Genomic DNA, 19,490 nt, shown 5'->3' on the forward strand with positions numbered 1-19,490 from the left:
ACTAGAAAGTTGATATCTCGGTATGGATTTTTTTTTTTTTTTTTCAATTAGAGAATTCTAATAAATGCCTCTTCTCTAACTGCTAGGTTTAATATTTTTGGAAGACATGGTGGATTTCAGGAGATATTGTTAAAGCGGGGAGTTAGTTCATATTAAAAAAGTAACATACAACTCCTATGTTTCAAAATGCTACAGAATATTTTCAGACAACCATTAAAAGTAGGGTTTTAAACTTCTTGTTGTAAAAAAGGGATACCATTTCTGCAGTGCTCAAAATACTTTTTGTAGAGAAGAAAAGCTTTAAGAAAATCTAATTTTCTTTCATTTTAAAGGAAATTAATTTTCCTTAAATTTCTTTATAAATAATTAAATCTTCTATAATTTTAAATAAGATTAAACTCATCATCTAAAAAAAGCTTTGCTTGTTTGCTTAACGCAAGTCACGCATTAACTGCAAATAATGTAATGGAGCCTCTGTTACCCTGTAGCCACATTATTCAACTGCTACCACGATAGAGGCTATAGATGATGTCTCATGGCTTGAGGCTTATTTCATTTGCCTGCGGCTGTCATTGCTGCTCATGTGAGAGCACTGTTACACCTAGACTTCAAATGGCCTTTTGCCTGGTGGTATCTAGTAACTCAGCAAGAGGCTCTGACTTTCACCTTTTCTCCACTCATATTCCACTCATCTGAAATAATACCTTGCTTCTGACCTTCCAGATAAGAATACAGAGTTATTAAAACACACATTCTCCTACACTGGTGAGAAGATCCCAAATACCTTGATTTAATGATACTGACACTTAAAATTTAACAATTAAGAAAATAACTATATCATGCCTTCCTGAGCTTACGAGTTACTTACCAAATCTTTAGGGGCCAAGAACTACAAGACACATGCCTAAGACATACCACAGAAAGTGTTTAAATCAGTTCACATGTAGAAGATGACAAAGTGTCCCTTGAGTCCCCATGGTCCACCACAGACGAAGCAAACCCTGCTTGCAGTCAAGTCCTAGGACAACTTGTAATGGTGGACCCAGCAACACCCACTCACCCCAGTCCTCTTATGGAAGGGATTTTGAATTGCCCTCAAAAGACTGTGCAAACAGCCCTGTTGCTGGGGTGCACACATACAACAGACACCACAGTGAAGCCTCTCAAATGTTTGTAAGTCAGAAGTGGCCATTGCTGATTACATAGTGCTTCACACAAGTACACAGAATGTGTATGAAGGAAGGCTGTAGGATTACTGCAGGTCTTAAGAGGGTTTGTGTAAGAACAGACCTCTTTTGAGATACTACAAACTGATTTTTGAGACATAGGAAATGAGTCTGATGGGGTCATAAGGGAACCAAGGTATGACCTTCTCAGCAGATGAAGATGGAGAGCTTAGACTGGACTAAGTCAATGATTATAGGACTTATTGTGGCATCCTCTTAGGCTGTAATAGAAAAGGAAAAAATCCACGCTACTACTTATTTGTACTTCAGTTTGGGGGATTGTGAAGACCTCATGTAACTACATGTACTTGCTATTGATAAATTTCTGCAGTGGTCTGGCAGGGAGAAAAAGAAGGGTTTGTCTAAATGTAGTTCCTCACATAGCGTCCATCTGCTTTTAGATTACTCTGAAAAGGAGACCCAAGGAGTGAGATCACAACTCACTTGAATTCAAAAAGGTTACTTTGCATTTCCATTATCATAATTGACAACTTAATTTGTTGCAGATGTTTTGACGAAAGTGTAGAAATAGTAGGAGGGGAAAAAAAAAGCTCCTAAGTTAGATAATTTAAAAACTTTCTGAAGAAGGCAACAATCATAAAATTCCTTGTTTTTTAATAGTTTATTTTTCTATTTGTCTTAAAAAAAATAAATATAGCTCTGATAAATAAAAAGGTAGAAGCTGACTGAGGAACCAAAATAAATACAGAAAACATGATGACAAGTGTATTTTGAGTAGGATTTTCAAAAGACATCTCTCTCTGAAGCTGCTGTTGCTGCTGCCACAGTTCTAATACTACTCTGTGCTAACATGGCAGAAAATATCCTGGATGAGAAGGTATGGCCAGTTTATGCTATTCTAAGGATTCATTAAAATGCCCAAAGGAGAACACACATAGAGAAAAGTTCCCATCCACTTCCAGTCATTCCAGGAGGATTGTTTTCTAATTTGGTCAGAGTACAACTGGTGAAGACCATTCTTCTGTTAAGATCCAAACCCAAATGACAAAGACAATGAAATCCTGCATTTCATCCCATGGACAGGTAACCCATCTTACTCAACTCCCTACCCAACTCCTTGCACACCACTCTTACTTGCTGCAGTGTCAGCTCAGAGCAGTCTGTAACTTCCATGAAATTGCATGTGGGTTGCTGCAGTTGCTTTAGTTATAACAATTATTCTTTTACCCAACAAATACTGAGCAGAAGTGCTATGTGAATTCTTAAATGATGGTTAAGTAAATGTGAAAGGCCCCATATTCAAGCTTACTAAATTCAGATCAAAACTAGTAAAAGCTTTAAGTCCCAAGCCTGAATCACTACTTGTTTAGAATGAACAAACTAATGTAATGATAAAAACTAAATTAGTTTAAACTGAGTTTAAATCAAATTAAAAATATTGAAATATGTGGCAATTCAGAAATCAACCCAGATTCAGTTTTGGAAGCTTGAATTTCTTTCTCAAAAGATGAGACACACATGGAAAAAAAAAAAAAAAAAAGTAGATAAATTGTAGCTTCTACATTTTAGATCAAATCCAGAAGAAGAAACCAAGAATAAGTTATTGTGTTCATACATCCATTTCCCTCATCGTACTTTCTTACCATAACGTTGTACTCTTTATTAAGCTGTTAAGAAGTATGCTGAGGGATGTTTCAGCCTATTCTGTGAGCTCAGAATTACCCCTGAAGATGAACTTCTATCCCTGAAGTTATCTCTGGAAGTATTCGTTTGGTCTTGTAGCTAGGACTGCAGAGCAAGGCTGTACCTCTGAATAGTGGACCAAAGCCACATACCTAGTTTCACTATGACACCCTAAAGTCCTAACAGGACACAGAAAGGTAACCCTATGGCAGCTAGGTATTGCTAGTTATTTGTCTCCCACTGACCTATGTTCCTAACATTGCACTGGGCAATAGCCCAGGTGACAATTATTTTCAATATCAGGTAAGCCTGAAGATATCCATACAATCATTCTGGAACCATTATTCCCAAAGTTCTTATATCTTAAAATATTTTTAGAACAATTTTCTGCCACAAAGAATTGCTTCTCCCGCTCCACAATGTTGAATAAGCCTAACTGCTTCAGAAGTTCAATTTTTCTTGTGGAAAAAAACCCACAAAACCTAAACGCAAAACAATGATCTAAAATAGATGATTTACCGAATTTGGTGTCTGCACTTTGCAGCTCTGTTGAAAAAACAAGACTATTTTTTGAGATAAATTTTCCTATTATTCAAGAACAGTCTCATGTTATTTTAATACCTATTCATTTCTTTTTCCCAATGGTACAGAAATACATGAAAATGAAAAATATAATAGGCAGTCTGGGAAATTTATTCATACTCAGAAAATGTCTTGGAATAGCTTCCAGTCAAATTATACACAGGGATGCAAGTAGGATGGGTTGTGGGAATTCTTCTATCCTAAACAATTTCTCTATACCTATTTGTCTGTGGTTCAGGTACTTCATTGATAAGCAAATTGATCTGCAATTTCTTTCTGCCTGCATTAATCATACCTATTATAGGTTTGAAGCACCCCTTCATAGTGCAAAGGAATCACAATTTATCATTCGGGACCAAAACAGTGAAATGAATATGTTAGCTTTACTTTTTTCATTTGCATACATTGAAATCTCACTGTGCCCACTAGTCACTATACAATACTGGAGAAAATCAGCTCGTATCTTTTGGGATGAAGATAGGTTTTTTTCCCTACATTCAGACATGATTTACAAATTTGACACTACTTTATTTGAATAACCTTCCTGAAACATGAATTCAAGGAACTATGGCAATCTCTTCTAAATGTTAAAAAACAACAACAACAAACACCCCCCTCAGGCCTCCCCAGAATGACAAGAGGTGGGAGCAGTTAGCAGCATCTTCAGAATAACTTCAGAATTTCATACTGGGAAAAAGAGCAGTCACAAACACAAGGCAGCTAAGCAACATTTCTCTCTTTTGTATAAGTGAGGGAAAGCGAGGCTGCCTTCTAACACCTTAAATCACTGACTATCTTCTTGTCAATATACACCTTTTACTTCTAGAAAATAACTTTTCAAAACATTTAATATAATAACAATAATATTTGAGAGGAAAATGTTTCCTTAGCAAGACATAAGTAGGATCTATGAGGAAAACACATGGCGTAAACATATGCACAGAAATTCTAGCCATATAATAAAACAGAAGGTGATACTCCACAGGCACCCAGGGATCCATTAAGCCTATGGATCGTTAAACACATGTGAAGGCTCCTATAGCACCGGGGTGGTTGCAGTCCTGTCAGTATCTCACACTTAGCGTCACCTCCTTGAAGATCACATGAATGATGGCAGTGTAAACATTTACAGAATAGCTACAGTGAAGAAGCCTGATATAAATGAAACAAGCTGATAAGTGTGGATCATGGGTGCTTTCTTCCGTCGCTCACTCATCTTGACTATGAAATTGTCCTTATAAATGCTCTATCATAGGAGTGAAAGCTTTGGCAGTGCAACTTGAAATTTACTGTTCTATGGAGTTGCTTAATGATCATTTTTTTTTAATGTGACAAAACAAATTTAAATATAAATTTTACTTAGAGTACTTATGCATTTCTGAAAATCATTATTATTGTATTTATATATAGTGACTGTGGAGAATGAGTCACTTGAATCATTCAAAGTTCTGAGCATTTTATTGATAGGACTGAAAAATTTACATAACCAATACCTTATGGTGAGTACTAATTTTTGAATTACAGTTTCAGCAATAAGGGATAAAGGTCTTCAGAACAAGAAAAAGTAGAAACCACAGTGTAATATTGAGTACAGATAACACAATGTCTCACAATGCAGTTTAGGACCCTGAATTTCTTCTATGCAGCTTTGTAACTTATATAGTTATATAAAATCAGTAACACTAATATAAACACAGTCTTAATGTGCACCCAACTGTCTTTATTCAAATCTATTCCTGTAGGTCCCATTATACGCATACAAAATCATTACATAGAAATGCATATTATATATTCTATGCATTAACATTCATTCTTTGGGACTAACAAAACAAGAAAGAAAAACTTACCATTCTTCTTATAGAACATGATTTCTCCCTTGAATTCTACCTTTTCCTCCAATGATTTCTCAATTTGAAGAATCATCTGCTCATTTGTTTCAGCACCAAGTAAAAATTTACAGCTGCAGCTCTTCTGCATGACTTCAGTTCGTGCAAATCCAGCAAGCTCACAGAAGCCATCTGAGCAGTAAACAATAGGGAATCCCTTAGCCACCTGAGCATTTGCAAGGATGAAGTTACTATCTGCAGAACACAAAAGTAAAACTTGAATTACAGTCTGAATTCTACATTGTTTGACATAATACTACTTCCTTTAGCTTCATAGGAAGGTACAACTGGACATACATCAAAAAACAAAATCCCAACCGCCTGCAAGCAAGAATGCAACTTTTGGTTTTAGACCATTAGTCTGAAGTGAAATCAAGTCTAACATTCCACAGAGCACCTCCATACAATAGTTCTTCATGGCTATGTACAGCTTGCCTCATTGCATCCTCAAGCAATAATTTGTGATAACTGTCTCTGGGATGGATGTTAGCACAATAAAACAACCACTTGAGCAAAGACTGGTGACAAACATGGAAGCTTTGGAGAAATTTCAAAGGTGCTATGTTATGCTGCCACTCAGACTCCTCTGCACTCTCAACAGACACAGTTATATCTTAAAAAAAGCTAATCTATGCTCCCAATAAGATAAAGTTGATCTTCATCAACACTCAATCTATTTTTTTTCATATATTTTTGCAAAGCAATCATTAAAAGTAGAGTTGAGGGACATTCTGGGGCTACATGGAATTGTTTGTCCTTTGTTTTCTCTCTCTCTCTTTTTTTTTTTTTTTTTTTTTTTACGGAAAAGATTTCATCCAAAAGCACTGTCAGCTCTCTTCCAGAACCCTACCGTTCTTCTTCCATATGAAACAGACACATCACAGACTTATTACCCTGTTACACCTTAAAGCACTTTATAATTTTACAGAGTGTTAAAGATGCAATTAACATATATGATAAATTCAAGAATAGTATATTGACATGCACATCAATGAACAAAAAGCAATGTTCTAATGTGAGTTAAAATCTTTGGCAAATCTGGCAGCCCAATAGCTCATTTCCATCCCTTGCTGTAGTGTCTTTGAAGGTTTTGTGCCTTATACTGTCATCATCATCATCAACTCTAGCACTTTATGGTCTTTTAAATTTAGCATGGAGACCCTTTCCAGACAATATATGAAGTTCTCATATAGTGTTTTTTGCCTGTGTTTCCTTATCTTGAAGTGGGGGGGGGGGGGGGGGAAGTGTTGTGGAAGGAGTCTGTCTACATTTCACATCAAGGGAGGAAAGACTATTTTTTGCCTATTGCTTATTAAGGAATATTTACCTGACAGCTAGCTAGCGGGAGCCTAGGAGCAGTCTAGTCCCAAGACAGATAACTCTCATTTTTCAGAATTATGTGTATGTGGATTCATGTGTGTGTATTAAGGGAAAATACTATCAACTAACCCAGAATCCCTTGACAAATATTCATAAAATTAAAGAGAAAAAATGAATTATTTTAATGGAAAACTCAGGTTGATATGCCTAATCCCCATACAAGGATATATTATTCATGAATAGGGAAGTGAGGGACAGTACTCACAGACTAAAATAGGGAAAAAATAGGTCTGTTTCAGCCTTAACTCTCACAAGAGGTCTACATCCATGAAATTCCAACAACTTCAGCTACATTACTCTTTATTTAGCCAAAGGATAAAGAACTATGGCTGATACTGCTAAGATTTCAGTATTTCAATGACAATGCTGAGATTTATTAAATGATCGATTTACTCTTAAGACTTTGCTTCAATTACCTTTTGCTTAAATCTAATCAAAGTCTTTCAATAAATGATTGTGATATTAAACCAGACTGTTCTTTTACCAAATAATGTGATTTAAAAATGCATTCTGGTTCAGTGTAGTGCTTGACTTAGCCTGTCATTTTTATTTGCCTAACTAGGGAATAAGTATCATTACCATTCATACACTGACATGCTGCTCCCCCTGTCAACACAAAACTAAATCCCAACACTGCCAAAAGAATTAAAATCATATGCTTGCACTGCAGTTTAATGGTGATGTTACAGTGTAAGACCTGCAGATCATACATTCCAAATACATCTGTAGCTATCAAATTAATTTTCTCCTGGTTTTCTTATTGTTTAAGATATAATTATGTGATACAAAGACTCCTTTTTTTTTTTTTTTTTTTTTTTTAAATTCTAATTGTTGTGAATTGCATGAAGCAGAATACAGAACACTGAAAGGACAGAAAGGGTAGGGAGGGTGCTCTCAGGGTGCAGGAGTGTTTGAATATCAATACAAACAGAAATACACTGGAGCTTACCAAGCATTTCATGATCTTATGAAAAATTTAAGATGGCCAAACTCTTCTGTCATTTACATCAAAATAAACCCAGAATACTTTCAGTCATTTATCATTCATAGCAGAAAACAATTTACTTCTGGAAGTACAATCTAGTGCCAGCTAGAATAAGAGGCAATCTTCCCATTAACATCAGCAGATGTCTGATAAGGTTTGTAAGTCTAATTTTGCTGAACTTTTTCAGTACAACAGTAAAGCATCAGCTTCAAGAAAGTACAATCAGAAATTTTTTTTCTGTTTTTCTTGAGCTTGAAGTTCAAATCAAGTGATGAAATATGAAAAATTCTTTGTAATACTTAAGGATCAAGCAACATAATTTTGCACAATAATCATCTGAGTTTCATCAAATTCTTCAGTAATATTTATCAAGTGATAAATAACATTTACTTATTGCACATAACAAAATTTTTCTTCAAACATATTAAAATATTCTGGTTCAAAGTTTATTTACTTCTGTAATTTGTTTTCATACCTTGGAATCTTTCATATCACTTGCTATTCCGAGTGCACATAAAGCACCATAAAATATTTGAAAAAAACAATAATTGAGGGTGAAATTTATATCACTCAGGCTTCAGTGTGACACAAATAACAAACACAACATTTAATTCTATGATCTTCAGTGATAGCTAGCTAGATCTTAAAATCCAGAGTAGGAAGAATGACATTTTATTTAGAGTAATTTATTAGAATTCTATGGACCAGAAGACAGCACTTTTGTTTATCTTTGAATTTACAGTAGGAAATTTGCAATGAGTGATGTAAACCTATTGGTCTGTATATTTTGGCAGATGTTTATAAGTAGATTGTGACACTTCCATAAAAATAAAGAAGTCATTGAATTCTATATTGTTCTTTCAGCACATCAGCATGAATATTAAGTTAGTTTTTTTCAAGTTGGTTGGACTTGATGGTCAGGAGACAGTACTAGGTTACTGGTAGGATGCTGTGGGTTTTTGGTTTTTTTTAGACAAGAAAACATGTTCAAGCTAAATTCAAGATCTATTGATAAAGATGTAACCTTGAGTCTTTTGAACTGTTTAGAAGTACAGGGCATTTGCAACAACGGATCAGGACTTCTGCAAATCTCCATACAACCTGAAAGAACAGATTTTGACAGAACCATGGTTCTTTAGCTCAGAAATTGTTAAGTGCTGTAAGTCTGTGCAAAATAAATAAAAATACTCAAAATGTGTATTTTTCTATTAGCTTTGGATAAAAATATTTGGCTGTATGTTCAAGCCTGTATGTTATGTGTAAAGGATGATTTAAAAGTGTTTCTGTTAAAGATGGGACAAGAAGCCTAGGCACAAAGAAATCCAACAACATTCACTAAGTTTTCCTTTAGCAGCAAGTCAGCAGCAATGGATGAATATGACAGAGGTACTGCACAAGTATTCAGCACAATTTAAAAGCAGATTTGTTTCAACTATGCTTCTTTTCCTTTATGTTCATTTTCTATGAAGATAAAATTACTTTTTTCATATGAAAGCTTGAAGGAAGAATATTAGGAGCTTGCATGCCCACATTTACTTTGGAAGCAGGACATACTGGAGCGGATAGGACACTGGTCAACAGAAGACTTGCACAGTTTCCAGAAACTTGTGCCAGGCACATAGCATAAACTCAGAGACAATTAAACAAGCTGAACCAGAACCATGCTAACCACACCTTCAGTCACAAGCTTACACACCGTTACTCTGTTTCAATGACTATACTGATACCCAAAAATTATAACCTAAGAAACAGAAATTTATATCACAGGCCATTCGATACAGAGAGGCAGGTTCGTTAAACATCCCATGACAGAGTTTTAGAATTGAGATAATTAAAGGAAAAGGCCATTATGCAATTATCTGCTTCATAATTAATGCACACAATTTATCTGACTGTTTGTAATGAGACCATGTTACAATTAAACTCAACACTCCCTTGATAAATCTTACTGTCATCTTATTTAGCAAAAAATGACAAAAGAGATTTTGCCTTAATACTGTAGCTATGTCTGCTATAAATCTCATCGTTGTGCTTCCTCAGTTCTTGTAATGGCTCTTTTCAAAGTCCAGGTGGTTTCTGCAAGTCTTCATCTTTATCAATGAAGAGAACATTCATCTGACTTGTGCAACTAAGCGCAGCCAACCATCATTCTAATTTTAAATATTCAATTATTTATGAATTATCAAGGAAGAAAAAATACAAAAGAAAAAAAACCCCAACCCTGTTGTCCTGGTTGCAGCTGGGATAGAGTTAATTTTCTTCCTAGTAGCTGGTGTAGTGCTGTGTTTTGGATTTAGTATGAGAATAATACTGGTAACACACTGATATTTTAGTTGTTGATAAGTAGTGCTTATACTAAGAAGTCGAGAACTTTTCAGCTTCTCATGCCCTGCAAGCGAGTAGGCTAGGGGTACACAAGAAGTTGGGAAGGGGGCACAGCCATGACAGCTGACCCCAACTGGCCAAAGAGATATTCTGTACCATGTGACATCATGCTCAGATATAACTGAAGGGAATTGGCCAGACAGCCAATCACTGCTTGGGGACAGGCAGGGCATCGGTCAGCGGATGGTGACAATTGCATTGTGCATCACCTGGTCTGTATATTCTATTACTATTATTTTATCTTCCTTTGCTGTCCTATTAAACTGTCTTTATCTCAACTCACAAATTTTACTTTTTTCTCCTTGATTCCCTCCCCCATCCCACGGGGGACAAAGTGGGGAGGGGGGAAGGGAGGGAACGGTTGTGTGGTGTTTAACTACCTGCCAGGTTAAACCACAACACCTAGCAATCAAAGAAGCTGCATTAATTAAACAAGTAAGTCACAGAGTTACTCTATTGAATGGAGAATAGTCAATAATTCTTCTAGATGAAAGGATTTACTACATTTAGCTTTGATTTCACAGTTCCTACATGGGCAATTTAACAAGAGAAATCTCATTCCAGTTTCACACAAATTACTGTTACAGAGAACATGACCACATTAACAGTTACGAGTACCTGAATGATTAAAACAGCATATGAAAACATTTAGCTTTATGTCAGCACATTTAGATGCAAGTGAGTTTAATTGGAGTCAACTACTATGCTTTGAATCTGATTGAGAACAAAATTATTTTATCACGCATACCCTTCCAAATATTAAAGTTCTTGAAAATCTCAGTACAGTTAACTGGGTCACTAATGTGAGGTTAAGATTTATCCAGCTCTAGGTGAGTTAGAAAGGAAGTAAATTGATTATACTGGTATCTCTTTCCACTCTTCACTGAAAAAATATTGTATATTCCAGTGAATTTACAATAGTACAATAAAAGGTAGAACTATTGCATAATAAAGTACAAATATGGACTGATGAACAAAGGAGCTATCATTATAAGCTATATAATTGATTTAATTGGCAAAGTCATTTAAAATAAAGGCTGAAATTACAAGGAAATGTAGTCATAAAATTGGGTAACTGTAACAAATTCAGAGTAGAAAAACAATATTTGAAGTACCTAGCTCTATGGGCTCAGCTCAAGGTTGAGCTGCCGTAATTCCCACTTAACCTGCATTGCCAAAATGAATTCCCAATATGTAGAAAGGTTCTGAATTCAGCAGCTAAGGAATCAACCTTTCACTTTACATTTACAATGCTATTTAGTCTGACAGTGAAAATGCTTTACTGTATACAATATTTATAGCTACAAAAAGAGTTAATCGGTAATGCAGTTCAGTGTAGAGACATCTAAGCAACGCTTGGGCACTGAATGCTAAATCATCTCCTAGACTTATTGATAAACACAGATCATAAGCTATATAAGAGACTCAGTGTTTGATGATCTTGAACCCAGCCTTCAATGCCATTAGTGCATCAGGTCAATACTAGAATAATGACTGCAGCTTTCTTCATGATCTATCAAAGTACCTATTCCTAGAACAAAGCAGAGTAAAAAGCCAGACAGTATCAGAGGGAAATAAAATAAAAAACAAAATAAAAATTAACCCTTATGGTCAAATGGGCTCCTGGGATCCTAGAGAAGGGGAAAAAAAAAAAAAAAAAAAAAAGAAAAGAAAAAAATTTAATTTCCTACTCCATTAGAAATCTGTGTCTGTTCTTATTCCTTTTCTAATCCCAATCTCATTTGCATCTACCTGAATTCTAGAGTATAAGGATGAAAAGGACTTTGTTCACACAGTAGCAACGCTGTTATATCATTACAGAATACCTTTTAAATTATCAATCAATGCAATTGTAATGGATGAACTATAGTAAAGGAGAGGAACTTTTAGCAGAGATAACTTTGAAGTTCTTCAAAATTCAACTCCACTAGCAGAAGCAGATATCTATATCTTTTCCTCAGAAGGAAATATTAACTAGTCTAAGATATGTCTTTTCACTTTTTTCTTTATATTTACCTGGAATTACATGTTCACATTACACATATATTATGTGGAACAACAATTAAATATTTCTTTTCCCACACTTAAGCAGTGTTGAGTTTGAAAAAATAAAAAATATTTTTCAGTAAAAAAAAAATAATTCTATTTGATTAGCTTTATTTGTTATTGATTGTGCAGTGACTGCCAGCACACAGTGCTGAGGTAACTCAAAAAGCTGTATTGCAGTGGCCAAATACTTACATGCTAGTGTGCAGTTTTATATGAATTGAAATGCTGCAAGTGAAACAGCACTTGCTGAGGGAAAAGACAGAAAAAAGAAGACATTAGCAGTGACGAGACACTGCAACTTGCGAGTCGCCAGTGCATTATAACACACACAGTGTCATCCAGAAATTTCTCAATGGGACTTGAAGGTGCATGTTTACTTGGCAGAACTGAACCCTCTATTCCTGAGATGGGAGCTATGCTGCTGTTTGGTATTTTCTGTGGGTGTCCACTGGAGAGCAGAGTGCTGATTCCTGCCTCCAAAGGAAGCATGTTTTGCAATTTCTCCAAGAAAATAAATGGAAATTTTAAGTTTGTCTACCAGGCAGAAGAACCATTTGTGTAACCTAGCTATATTTAATGTTCTGGTTTTTTTCAGACTGTTATGTTGATTTAAAATTCACCTGAAATGGTAGGAATAGAATTGCTATAAGTCAAACTAACACATTGAGTTCTCATACACTCAAATCATATAGCCTAATGATTTAAGAGCCTGGGATCATGATTTGGTTTCAAGTGTTCTACTGAGAGAAAGGTTGTCAGATGAACAGTCCTCCTGAACAGAAACATTTTCAAAGACAAGAGCCACATCCTTGTCAAACATTTACCAATGTGATCCTGCCCACACCATCCTTTATCACTTATCTGAAATAAGAATGAAATAAGGAGTTGAAAGCTGGCTTGCCTACAGCTGTTTTAAGCACTATGTCACCTACTCACAATTGGCATTCAGTTTACAGACATACCGTACTTTCACCATTGCATAATATTTTGTGGTGTTAGTGTACTACACATGCCTTTACTAGGTATGCCTGATGAACTCTTTATAAGACTACTGCAGTGGATAGTCCTTTGGATATTTGTCCATACTGCTAGTGATGTTGCGATGTATCTGAGCAGCCAGGTGTCATGGATGTTACTAACAGATTTTGTCGAAGTGTACAGGAAATATATTAACAAGCTGTTCTCAGACACCTGAGAAGAACATAAACTAAATATTTTGAACCCAGTGTGAAATGTCTTTAAAAGACCATGTTCCTGCTTCTGAAATCTAACGCTCCTTTCTTCTTATGAGACTATGTTGATTATGGAGTAGTAGATCAGGGATTGGAAAATATGCTGATACCAACAATACTAGAAATAAGTAGCTGGATTTCTTTACAATAGGGTTGAACTACTTAACTACTGTTGAGAAAGTTTCATTTTACCACTTGAAATGAGTAGGTTTTGTGGAAATTTGTTTCCTCTTTGGAAGTGACCCTAGAAAAACACTGTGGTACAGCAGATTCTATATACAAAAGAAAGTTATCAGTAAGTACATAAAGAAAACATTTTCAACACATAAATATAATGAGAAAACATATAGTATAGCAGATTTACATCAAAAATAGTAACAAATGTGCAGTGCCTTAGGAACCATAGTGCTTTAGTCTCAGTAATGCTATGGGACTGCTACTTGCAGCCCCATAACCTTTATCTGCACTGTTGAGGTAGTGTTGTCAGAGCCTCTGTAATATTATTTTTTCCTTTATTCTTCTCATACGCTTCTTCTTATATTGTTGTTCTCACAATCTTGCACCTGCAAGCCTGAATAGAGGTGCGCTTTCACAGGAAGCATCTATCACTGCTCTAAGAACGACCCCTTCATTCCTGTTGTCCCCTTATCTTGCTTCATAGATTTTAATTTATTAGAGAGAACAAAAACCAACTAAGTAAATAATAGTAATTTAAGTATTCAATCAATATTAACCCGTAATAGGTGTACGCACAAGCTTAAGAAGCAATAAATACACATCATTGCCAGCTAATTCACGTATCCCAGTCATAAAACTGTTTTGGCTGGAAAAGACCTTTAAGATCATCAAGTCCAACCGTTAACCTGGCACTGCCAAGTCCATCAGTAAACCATGTCCCTAAGCGACACATCTACACATCTTTTAAATACCCCCAGGGATGGTGACTCAACCACTTCCCAAGGCAGCCTGTTCCAATGCTTGACAACCCTGCCAGTGAAGAAATTTTTCCTAATGTCCAATCTAAACCTCCCCTGGGACTGCTTGAGACTATTTCCTCCTGTCCTGTTGTTTTCTTACTTGGGAGAAAAGACTGACACCCACCCAGCTACAACCTCCTTTCAGGCAGTTGTAGAGAGCCATAAGGTCTCCCCTCAGCCTCCTCTTCTCCAGGCTAAACAACCCCAGTTCCCTCAGCCGCTCCTCATAAGGCTTGTGCTCTAGACCCTTCACCAGCTTCCTTCCCCAAATCAGTGCTAATGTCATAATTTAATGGGAACCTGGGGCGGGGGGGGGGGGAGGGGGAGGGCGGAGTAGAGGAGGTCCTGATAAAAGTATAGAGCACTAGGGGAAAATAAGGTGAAAAATCATCATCTTCACTGCCATTTGCTGCACTGGAGAAATGCCCAGACCTCTTCTAGGGATCCTGTCACTGCTTCTCCCAGCTGGCCACTGGGGAGAGTTTTCCTTTTCCCTTTGCACTCTCTCTCTTCTTTGTTGTTTTAGTCTTCTCCTAAATCTGCTTTTCAGAGTTAATGTATGCCGTCAGCTCTGGGCTCCACTACAAAACCTCTATGTATGTAAGCCTGTCTCAGCATCTTTTGTGCAACACAAACTTCCTACTCCTTCCTTACTCTCATCCTCTGCTCTTGCCTATGCAGGCTTTCCCAGTCCCTCATGCTGTTTGTGTCACCCATCTGACCTCATAAACTAATTCAGTAAAGAAGTGCTCTCATTTTTTTTATCTTGGGTTAAAGTCCTGCTGGATTAGCAGGCTGAACCCTGCAGTCAGATGGGAGCAGAATTTCAGTGTAATGGACAGGGGGAGAGCAGCATGGAAGAGGAAGAGGAGAAAGATGAAGAGGGGGAAGAGGCATGGGATCTCTCCCTTTAGAGGTCAGCAGGTGGTAGGTGAGTTTCACTAATTCTTTGTACGATAACAAATGTAACCCACTCTGGGTCAAAGCAGCCTGCGGTAGGAAGCAATCTGGGGAGCAGCTCAAGGACAAGACATTACAGAAAAAGGTCTTCTTTTAACAAACCTGTCAGAACCTGAGTGCTGCCGCACTATTTTCTGTGTTAATGTGGACTCCTGTGTGGGAGTTACGTCAGTGGAAAACTGAGCAGCCACAGCAGGAGCCAAAAAGAAAATATGTTTCAGGGAAAAATGAAGTCTCTCATCAAGGCAATCATCCAAGCACTAAATAACAAGCCAGCATCTGATGCAGTAATACATTTGGATTCATTCAGAAGAGGGATAAAAGTCTCCCAACCCTTTTAGAACACTTCCAGGATTTACTTGTTTCATTTTTCTCTTTCATAAGACTTTCAAATAGGTTTTAGCCTCAGCTTAGATGGAAAGAACCTTCACAGGGCTGCCCAAGAGCTTCTCTTGCTTCAGGACAAGTTGGTCAGTCTTCTCTCAGGAAAGACAGATGGTTTATTGCCTTGATTTCCCATTCTAATAACAAAGCCTTGAATATTAAAGTAAGCAAGACTCGCTTATTTTCACTCCAGGAGACAGAACTCTGAAACTTGGTTCTGTTCCCCTTTTTAATTGTTATTTATTTCATTCCTCACTAGTTGTTGGTGCTGGCATACTTCTGTCAGTATTATTAACTACTTGCACTTTGTTAGACTCATGTTCTAGGACATTTTATGAGCACATATATTAAAAAATAGCCCTAAACTGCCTAAATCATGAACCAAAAGGTAACTTAAGAGACAACAAAAAGTGGGAGAGAGAAAAGAAATAAAAAAAAGGAAAAAAAAGAAAAAAGAGGAATTCAGGAAAGACAGTTTCTATCAACATAATTAGCTTGCCATTTCTAGAGGATGCTGTGGGATACAGCTGTCTGCACAGGTCAGATCATTAACCTCTTTGCTTTGCTTCCTCACTCTACTTCATTAAAGAAATTCCAAAGGGAAAATTACATAAACAGTGTTTTGTAGATATTATTAAAATATTTTTATTATCAATACCATCATGAGGGGTTTTTTCAATAATATCTTGAAGTTTATTGTTCAATAAATAAAAATATTCAGTTCATTATAATCCTTCAAAATTAACTGCAATACTGTTATAAGACTAAGTTTTGGATTTTGCAAACTTGTCCAAGAGCAAAGATTCCCCATCTTTCTAACCCACCAACTAATCCACTATATTTCAAAGGGTTCTTCAGAAGCAGGAAATATATTAGTTATTTCTCTGGAAGTGCTACTAACTAGCTTTTAATTAACATTTAAATTTGCTTTTTAAACTACCTTGTTCATATAACCTCTGCTTCAGAAGGGTATGTCTTTAAAAAAATTAGTCAAATAGTGAAATATGCATGAAATGCAACAGTTTAAATAGATATATGAAAATTTGAAATAAAAGGATTTTCATTAAGTATATTTGTGGCTTTATAAAAAAAGAAACCAAAAGTAATAAGGATAAGCTATTTCTTTTTACCATTTCATATGACACAGTAATGAAAATGTAAAACAGAACACAGAGAAAAAAAATCAATTAAGAAAAGAAATAAAGAAAACCATTTCCCAAAGCTTTTGTTCTTCTCAGGATGTAGCTTCAATAATGGATTAACCAACATTTTTGCAGCATGCAAGAAGAGTAAATATGCTTAGACCACTGGAAAGTAATATACTGGTGATGTTTCAGGAAAGAATTTTTAGCTGGGCTTTTCTTCCACATTTTTTCATAAATGAGTAGATAGGTAAAGTATGAATGGCAGTTAGAGGACCAAAATCCATGCTGTAGGCCCTACATTTCCTTCTTCAGAGGCACTCTCAGCAATTTTTTTCAGTTATAGAGGTCATCCAGGTCCTCTGCTTTAAACATCTGAGAAGCTTATTTCTCATTTGCTTACCCACCTGTTGTGGCCTCCACTGCCATTGCAGTCCCCAGAACTATCGCTCAATTCTTTGAGCAGTCTGAATCCCCAAGAAAGGGACTTTATGTTGATTTTTATGGTAGCTGTCTCTGACTGGATTTAGGAAATAGGAGCTAATTAGAGTGGGATAGAAATAGCATTTGCCTCAAACTTGAACTAAGCAAGGATCTGAGATTCACATATTCTTGATCTTTGATCTACTGTATTAAAATGTTATAACACACAAGGGTTAGTCACATCGACCACTGCCTTCACAGAATTTAATAACTAATCTTCTTCCTGAACAATTTTCTCTTCCATTTAGGCTTTCCTAGAAGAGAATGACTAGCCTTGTTCAGAGTTTGAGCTCCTTGATCTTAGCTCAGTCTTCAAGAGGTAGGACAAAAACATAATCTGCTATCAGCTATATACCCACAGTAAAAAACTGAATAACCTAGCAATGAACTGTACAAATTTGAGCTTCCACAAGAAGTGAAGGAAACTATACAGCATATGTTTAATATTTTCTTTTGTTAAGAGAGGCAACCTTAAAGATTTCACTTTACAAATATATTCCTGTACTATGTCATCATGCTTTTGGTTAAAACTCAACAACATTCACATTTTTCAATATATTTTGTATACAATAATTTGAATGTTTAACTTTTGTTAATTAGTTGTTGCTCCATTTCTTACTAACATGCCAGACATTTTCAGGCATTGCTCTTAGTTATGCTATTTCAAACTTGAAGAAGTGGGAGCTGATGCTGATTGAGCCAGTCTATTCAGCTGGTAAAACTAATGACTAAGTCTTACTTCACTTTCTGTAACTGAAACCAAATTAAAGAGACAAATGACCCATTTTTTAAATTTCAAAACCCAGTATGATTTATTTCTAAACAAATCTTAAAAAAAAAATAAAATCAAAAAACCAATATCTGGCCAAACACTTATCTTGTTACATGAGTATGTGAGATTTGTAATGATCATGTCACAATATTTCTGTAACTGAGATGTTTCGTTTCCTAAAGTATTTTCTCTGTGCTAAACGACAAGTAAACGGAGAACACATTCATATGAAGATTAATATGCAATCTATAAAACATTTCAAGAATATTATAATTCACAGGAAGCCTGTCTCTCAACCATGAGACAGATGTGTCCCACTGATGTCCTGCTGCATTCAGCACCCCATCTCTCAGAACACAGGATTACTGATGGTTAACTGACACCGTTAGTGACGTACCGCCTGGTGATTTCACCCAACGTCCAGGTTCAGTTTTGTTCTGAGCGCAAGATGAGGTGCATGCATGCTTGCTGCTTTGCACTTGCATTTCCTATATTTGAGTTCAAACTTTGGGAATATTTGCAAGGAAAAAAAGTCCTAAGGAAACCTTTCACAAAGGGGTTACAGCAAGTCTACTACCTCCTTAAGTATCAGCTGAGAGAGAACTGAAACTTGAGGTTTTCTAATAGGATTTGCATCTCCTAGCCACTCACTTCTTAACTGCAGTCCACTATGACAAGATCATCTTCATAATTCCTTTTCTTATACCATAGCACTTAAATCCTCTTCCTTCTCTACCGCAGTATTCCTCACCTGCTACACACACCCCTCACAATTCACCCAGTTCCTCCCTTTCTTCTATCTATTTTAGTCTGCTTTCAGCTCTCACACAAAGTGGCAGAGCACGTTTTCCTGGACAGTTGAGGTGTGCGTGCTGGTTGGGTTGCTGGGGGGACAGGAGCCAGACATCTTCTGCCCAAGACATGAGTAAGCAACGTGGAACTTCTTCTCAGGTGCTGAGAGCCAAACAAATGGCTTTAAATATTTTATATGGCTTCTGGTTGCTTCTTCAGCAAGTTATTGCACAAACTTACTATTTCTTTAATCATCCAGCAAGTTCTTAAGTTTATGATGTTCTGAGGAAGTGGGAGGGGAACTGACAGTGTGTAATACAGCATGCATCTTGTTTTCTTGGAACCAGGACAAAAAAAAGTGCTTGCTATGGTTATATTAGTTTTAATCTTTCTCTCAGAGTTTTAGGATAATGCAATGGTGTTACATAATGAAAATACTGAAAGCAAAAAATCTCTAAACAAACTTAGTTTTCTTGATATAGGTTTAGAACTGTACCAAATCAGTAAAAACAACACTCTGGAATTATTAAAATATGCTCAGGTTTTGCTGATCTGAAGGTTTTTGCTTTAGTTCCCCACTGCACAGTATAAGTGTCCAGTATCTATATTTC

The 19,490-nt window shown here is 36.3% G+C and overlaps 1 protein-coding gene across 1 annotated transcript in view; it reads right to left on the reverse strand.

Moving 5' to 3' along the window:
- The window catches only part of KCNH8 (potassium voltage-gated channel subfamily H member 8), a 197,443-nt gene that overhangs the window by 131,112 nt on the left and 46,841 nt on the right, over positions 1-19,490 (reverse strand). Inside the window, exon 2 of the mRNA XM_075747138.1 lies at positions 5,300-5,533. Within this exon, the coding sequence (XP_075603253.1) occupies positions 5,300-5,533 (234 nt within the window). The remainder of the gene's footprint in view (positions 1-5,299; positions 5,534-19,490) is intronic.

The sequence above is a fragment of the Balearica regulorum genome, chromosome 2, assembly GCF_011004875.1.
Source record: "Balearica regulorum gibbericeps isolate bBalReg1 chromosome 2, bBalReg1.pri, whole genome shotgun sequence".
In the NCBI taxonomy this organism is placed as follows: domain Eukaryota; kingdom Metazoa; phylum Chordata; class Aves; order Gruiformes; family Gruidae; genus Balearica; species Balearica regulorum.